The sequence below is a fragment of the Hippoglossus hippoglossus genome, chromosome 15, assembly GCF_009819705.1.
Source record: "Hippoglossus hippoglossus isolate fHipHip1 chromosome 15, fHipHip1.pri, whole genome shotgun sequence".
Classification (NCBI taxonomy): Eukaryota; Metazoa; Chordata; class Actinopteri; order Pleuronectiformes; family Pleuronectidae; genus Hippoglossus; species Hippoglossus hippoglossus.
The window spans coordinates 2,542,519-2,550,011 of NC_047165.1; the positions used below are offsets into that span (position 1 = coordinate 2,542,519).

Here is a 7,493-nt window from a genome sequence, read left to right on the forward strand (position 1 = left end):
TTTTCGACATATTTGTTTAGTTTTTTTTACTATATTATCGTATCTTCAGCTTGTACACGTAGGAGCCCAGAGTCATTAATGAACAATTTATTTAACCTTAGGTGAGTTTAATTTGTATAAACCTTTTATTAAGTGTACATTTTTATATTTATAAAAATTAGAAAGGGAGCAGGATGTTAAAATAAAGTGTTTCCATTTCACTTTCTAGGGATCTTTAGCTATAATTGTTATTTCTACAACTCATTAAGTTTCTGCAACTAGTTGCTAGCCGCTAATTGCTGCTACTGTTTATACCACAATCAATACTACATTATACTTCCTCTCCTGCCACTGTCTCTCCTCCTCCTCCTCCTCCTCCTCCTGCTGCTGGTGAGGATGATATCACACAATTACACCTAAAATTGCTTTAATGCATTAACTCCGCAAATGCTACAGCTCCTTCTCCAACACCTACAGTACTTTCTGTCGGCCCACAACACAACAATATGCATTTCTTTGAGAACAGTTAAAATGTAAAAGTCCATTTAAAACAACACAACATGAGACGACATGCTCAAGGCTCAAACAGGCTTGTAGTCAGGTTTATTGGGGGCCATTAGGTTGAATGCCTTTAGTTCCAACCAGACACACAATCTCCCCTTTCATCTCCCTGTCTTTCTTTTTACGTCACACACACTCACACACATTCGTACGCACACCCACGCACACACACACACACCCACGCACACACACACACACACACAGACTGAGTGAATGTGAGACAAAGAGAGAAGGAGAGAGAGAGAGAGAGACAGCAGACAGTCTGTATTGCCCCAATAAAAGTCTTTGAGGAAATGGTGGTTGTGCCGGTGTGTGTGTCTCTCTCTCTCTGTGTGTCTGTGTGTGTGTGTGTGTGTGTGTGTGTGTGTGAGAGAGAATGTGTGTGTTGTGCTTGGTTTGCGGTTCAAGGTTCACCAGCAGCCTTGGACTCGCTGTGTTTCTGCTGTCTGGGCCCATGTTGTTCAAAGTCTGGGTCGGGATCCCAGCGACCACAAGGCAGAAAAACATCTTCTCTCACTGATTTTTTTTAACTTCTTCTTCTACACGGCGACACTCCTCCTCTTTACTGCTGTGATGTTACATTTTATAGTGCTGTAACCTGAGGGCACAATAACCTGCTCTTTAGTTTGTATGGCTGTGTTTACGATTCCGGCATCATCCACGTAAAATGCGAGCCTATTTAAATGTGCTTCTGGGTATACGGTCTTCTTTTTTTATTTTGGTTTGCAGAAGTGATCACACATGACTTGAATTTTTCATTTTATTACTATATAAAACAATAGGACAACACCCTGCGAACGGCTTCTGATGGCACTGTCACACATCTTCAATTAGGATAAACAATAGCTATGAAGTTTGTGTAGATGTTTTCTTATTCTAACACATTTGAAAAGTGTCTAAAGTGATTTGCTAATTTTTAATGACTTGATTTATTTAATTTCAAGGTTTTGACACCAAATTCAGGTCTGATCAGGTTGTCAAATATCTATATAAGTACATTGTCTTCATCTTTTAAGTGTGCATATATTGATAAAGATAGAAATATAGAAAGAAAGATAGATAGATGATAGATAGATAGATAGATAGATAGATAGATAGACAGATAGACAGATAGATAGATAGATGATAGATAGATAGATAAGCAGTGCAAATCAACATTAAAGAAACAACCAAAAGTCCCACTACATGAGTCTCCATGGACATGGATATAAGCAGCCACAGTACGTCTGAAGTTGATGTTTCCCTATTTAGTTTCTCAAAGAATGTACAGTATGTGGTAATTTCCTGGTATTTACAGAACATAAAGGCCTAAGACAGAAAGAGCGTTAATTCCTTCACAGTGAGCCACATGACTTCAGAGGGCTGACGGGTGCACATAAGGCGAGCGGAGCATTTTCAATGCTTTTCTTGACGGAGGATCAAGAGCGAGACACATTCTTTAAAAGAGCAGATTCTTCATCGGGCCTAAACCTGAGCCTTGGAGTTCTCCTCCTGAAGGAGCAGGGTTGTTTGCTCCTATCTTTATTCACGCCGACGTGACTGGAATGAAAATGCGCTGCAGTGACAGTGTTTGCAGGGTTGTCACACGCGCACAGTTTTTGGGAATGACATTAAAAAAAAAAGGAGCGTCTTTTACTTCCATCCCCCTCGTCCCTGCGTCAGAACAGGTGGTACTGTGTGTAGTACTGTACTCTCTCTCTTTTCAGTTTCTTCTCTTTCATTCTTCTGTTCTGGAACCAGATTTTCACCTGTCTTAAAAGCACAGCACAAAAGAAACAATAAGAAATGTTTGCAGAGATAGAGTTGATTTAAAAACACGAGAACAACACACACAACAACATGAAATCAGCAGGACAGATTTTGCACAAAACATAATGCTGCTGTTTTTCATTGAAATATCAGATGCCCATATTTTTTTTGATTGGTTGTGTGTGCAATATATTAAAGTGACAAATATGTCTGGATGTCTAAAAGCAAAACAAATAAAAAGTCTAGTTTTGGAAACATAAGCTTTCTAAAAAAAAAATCCCAAGTTGACATTATACATAGTTTATTTCAAAGCCTGGTGTAAAATGGACTAGTCTGTAAATCCCCATCTTAACCTCTCACTGCACTATATGAACTATATTTCCCCACAGACAACTGCATGATCAATTATTTACATCATCAATTAATCTGCCAAGCATTTCCCTGATTAAACAATTTGTCGTTTGCAGAACAAAGAGTCTGGTAATTGTGGAAAATACGCCAGATAAGATATATAAGGGATTTGGAATTCATGTGTATTTTACATTTTATATTATTGTATTTATATTATTTATAACTAAATAATCAACTGATGATCAAAATAGTCGCTGATTAATTCTGTGGCACTCAGTTGTTTGATCAATCGCCCAATTAGAGCAGCTCTAACTATTCCAATGAGCAGATTAACTGATCTAAACGTTGTGTTTGCTCCTCGCAGGTTTTAAAACGACCATGTTCGTCCCTTTGTTTCCAACATGGAGCCAAACAGCAGCCATGGCCGCAGTCTTTTTGCAGCACTGCAGCGGATGAGGATTTAATGAGAGTTGCTTCACTGCAGCTTCACCAGAAGCTCAGGGCCATGAGAAGCACCTGGCGAGTGGAGTAACAAGTACCCCGAGCACACGATATTACAACATGCACGCACCGGTCTGTCAGGAACAGAAGGCGGGACAGCTGCATGCGTCTGTCCTTGTTGATGTAAATGTTGAAGAGAAACTCTGTCTCCAGCTCCCTGATCTGCTGCTTGGTGTAAGGACAGCGCTTCTTCCTCTTCCCAGAGGACTCTGCTGGGGGAAAGGCGAAAAAAACGATTAAACATGCAATGGGAATAAACAGTAAGCAGATGCAAAAGAGGAATATCAGTACATGCATTAATAGAAAAAAACATCCACAAAGGAGAGATAAGCCAAAAATGACAAAATCCAGTCATGGGGGAAAAGGGTGAGACGAGGCCCATCGCCTCCAAACATCCAACAGAGACGAGCCACAACTTTAAAACTCCCCTACTAGAATAAACTCACTGATTTGAATTAAATTGAAGGGATTTAAACTTTTAATTTAAGGTGAATGTCAAGGTCTGATTCAAAAAGACGAGTTCAGGAAACATGACCTTCATGTTGTGTAGCTGTGACGCTAGAGGTCATCGTACCGTCTTCACGTTTTCATGCATTTTTAGATGTTCAGCTCATAAGTTATGGAGGAGAAACACATGCACGGTTTCCTATTTCTGCAGCTGTGCAAATAAAATTACAACTGGCAGAAGAAGTGGTACATTGAGTGACTTAATCGTAGAAATCGATTTAGACGAGATAACCACATTTGCCAGCAGCTGATTACCAGTGCTAGCTTTTGCATGACTCCATTTGTTGGACACACATCTGAGGACAATATTAATAATGAAGAGTATGTTTTTTAAAACTTATAAACATCAGAGTTTTGGGGCTTGTCTGCTTTTTACATACAGATTAATGTATGTATTTTTATTTAATACACTTAAATGCAGTTTTAGGGCTTTTACACTTTAACATTTATTTTTAGAATTAATGGTTTTGCTGTGATCCAATTGGTTTTATTTTTAAGAGATGAACTTGATCTAAGCTTCTAAAATATTTTAGACTAAACAAACACATGGATGTGGGCTATGCAATAAAAACAATTATAAATAAAACACTTTTAAAAATGTTAGTAACTATTTTGTAGGTTGGAATTAACGACCTCTAGACTAAAGATAAACTTATAACCTGCAATTTAGGCCTATTTAGGACAATATACTACATGGATATTAAACACATTATACTTTTATTTAAATACACAGGATGCCCCATCAGTAGTTTTATTATAACAGCCTGTATTTCTCTTTATTCTCTGTTAAAGAGCAGCCTATAAAACTATATGACTTCCACTTACTCCGGTCATGGCTGCAGTCTCCTCCAGCGCCGCTGGATGAGGGCGCGTCCTCGTCGTCCTCCTTCCCCGTCAGCGGTGACTCTGACACCGGCCTCCCCTCGCCGCTCTCCCCGCTGGGACAGCTCGTCCATCCGGTCCGACTCGTCTCCTTCTCCCGGTCCGCGGTCCCGGTCTTCGGACCCTCCGCCTCCTCCGCGATGAAGTGGTCGAACACCGGCAGCAGGATTCCGTTCCGCGCCGCCGGGAAGAGGAGCTGCGAGTCCGGGTGGTACGTCGCGTATCTCCCGGGGAAGCTCCGCGGGTCGCCGGCGAACGCGTGTGCGTGAAGACGCGGGTCCGACGCGCCGTAGACCGGCCCCCCGCAAACCGGCCCCCCGCTCAGGAAGCACTCCTTACCGCCTTTAAAGAGGCTCTCCGGCGGGGACGCGAGCCCCTGGTGGTACACGGCCTCCCCCGGTAGGCTGAAGCAGGAGGGCGGTGGGGAGGTGATGGGCCGGGTGGACTGGTACAGGGTCCACTTGCCCGGAGGAGGGTACTGCTGCAGGGGCTCGTGGAAGCAGCAGCCCCGGTACCGCGCCGACGCGCCGCTGTGCTCCAGCAGCGCCGCGCCACCCTCCGTGAGAAACGGCGGCGGGACGGAGCCAAAGTCGGACTTGGACGGGAAGGTGCAGCTCGGTAAATACATGGAGGATTCAAACACTTAGAGACGCAACGAGGTGAGATTTGGTCCCGGTCCAAACGACGTGTAACCCCCGGTATCTATGTCCACACGAGGGGCAGCAAATCACCGGTTACCCCCATGTGACAGCAAACTTTAAGCCCGGCTCTGCATCCTGACATGCAGCCCGGCGAGTTGGAGCCAGAGATGCAAACAGGAGATAAATAAGAAGCCAATCTACCGCGTCCCTTAATTACCCCCCAGACCTGAATGAAAGCGGATCTCAGTGTCCTCTGGAAAGGGAGCAAAACATTGTCTTTGACCTTGTGCAGCTCGAACCGGGTCCACAGAGGACAATTAACAGAACCTACAGGCTGGGCTGCATGTTTTTGTAGTCAGGCCATGTCAAATCCAAGCAGTGCCAGCCCCAGACTCACACACACACACACACACACACACACACACTGACACACACTGACACACACACATGCAGCAGGCAACAAAATAACCCACATGAAAGTGCTGCAGTTAAGCCTTTATGGCATGCTGTATACTATATAAATAAATTGCCCTGGAGATGAAATTGAAATCTTAAAGCTCATACAGAGAAAATAAGAATTAGAAGTCTCACCGGAGAGAGCTCTGCAATAAAAAAAAAAACTCTCTGAGTTTCTCTGTAATCGCAGGAGGAAAACATTCCTGCTGCATGTCGACTGATTCTCCACAGGTGTGTGCATGTCAGGAGAGTTAACGGGTGGGTTTGTTTTATTCAACTTGTAAAGCCTCACCTGAAGGAGGTCTCCTAATGGGGGAAAAAGCACCAACAAGTCGTGCAGTACAAAGAACAGTTGGGCCTTAACGAGGGAGCGGGGGCTGGATGGACTTTGGTTAAAACCCAGAAGGGCCGAGTCCAACTGGAGGAAAACGTCACCGAGCTGAAGTGAGAGGAATAAACGCTGCTCGGTGCCAGATTGGCTTGTTTCTCTTCTTTGAAAATCCTGCGTCTTGTGACTGCAGCATCTTTTTACTGTCAACAGCCAAACAGCCAACTTTATCACCTGGTGTCAAGTTTATGTTTAACATGATGTGTGTTGGGGGGGGGAAATGAATAATGGGCCCAAACTCGTATGATCGATTCCAACTTTTCTACGGTTTCATTGTCGGCTGTTGAATTTAAGTGGTTGTCAGTGTGAGGAATCCAACAAAGTTCTTTATGAAGTCGCTGCCAGAATGTTATGAATCAAATTATTAGCTCAGTATTTTAAGTTTTTAACTCTTCTGAAATACGTCTGTTGGTGTTTTCTTGCATCGTAGCTGAAACTTCACTATCCTCTAAAAAAATACAGAATATACATCTTTCTAACTACACGTCTTCAGGTTTTTACTCTCAACAATAAAACAATGTATTCATGATATTTACCCATATTCTATTATAATATATCCATTATTACTCTTCATACAATATGGTAACAGTTATATATTATAATGTCTGAGGCAGGTAGATGATTAAAACTAATTAAAAACACAACTAAATTGATTAATTAATTCATATTGAAAATAATTGTGGGTATTAATACATGTATTAAATGCAACCTAAGTTACTATTTACTTCTGTATTTATCCACCTAGTAGTTCCCCTATTTGTTAACTTTCCCATTTGATTCCTATTAAATGTTAATTCCTTACAACTGGTGGTCAATCGCTCTTAAAAGTAAGAGACGCACAAACAACACTGGAGACAAACAAGTGGATGAGCAGCAGTAATAATATAACAGTGTTAGTGGAGCAGTCCTCACATTACATCTCTGTCATTTCCTTATGAGACACATTATTTAAGAGCGCCATAAAAAGGGAATCTTGTGCTGTTATGGGATTTTCCCATTTATTGCTTCATGAATATATGTGTGAAATCAAAAGACGTTTCCCACATCAGGCACTCAGCCGGCGTCAGGACGTTTCTCAGAATCACGTGTGCTGTCCTGAGGGAAGGGTCACTCATTACTCTGTGTGTGTGTGTGTGTGTGTGTGCGTGTGTGTTTTAATGCACTTGCTGTGCGAAGAGCACACAACCGTACAATGTGGTCAAGTCTGACGCCCTCTCATCAGCTGCACATCTGAACTGAGGTGACCGCAGAGACAGAGAGAGACTGAGTGAGGTCGATTCAGGCCTCTTAATATGTACACACACACACACACACACACACACACACACACACACACACACACACACACACACACACACACACACACACTTAAAACAGGTCTTCACCTGAGAATTTAATCATTTATTTGATAGGAACTTGCATTTTGTCCCAGTAAGGAAGACAAGTTCCCACAATGTGACTGTGCATGCAGAGTTAGG

At 42.5% G+C, this 7,493-nt stretch overlaps 1 protein-coding gene across 1 annotated transcript; it reads right to left on the reverse strand.

Annotated features, from left to right (window-relative positions):
* Positions 1-1,612: 1,612 nt before the first annotated feature.
* LOC117775578 (homeobox protein Hox-D11b-like) lies at positions 1,613-5,158 on the reverse strand. Its single transcript, XM_034608880.1, has 3 exons — positions 4,474-5,158; positions 3,212-3,350; positions 1,613-2,292 (listed from the first exon to the last, which is right to left on the reverse strand). The coding sequence occupies exons 1-3, from the start codon at positions 5,156-5,158 to the stop codon at positions 2,199-2,201; spliced, it is 918 nt and encodes a 305-aa protein (XP_034464771.1). The 3' UTR covers positions 1,613-2,198.
* Between the last annotated feature and the right edge of the window lie 2,335 nt (positions 5,159-7,493).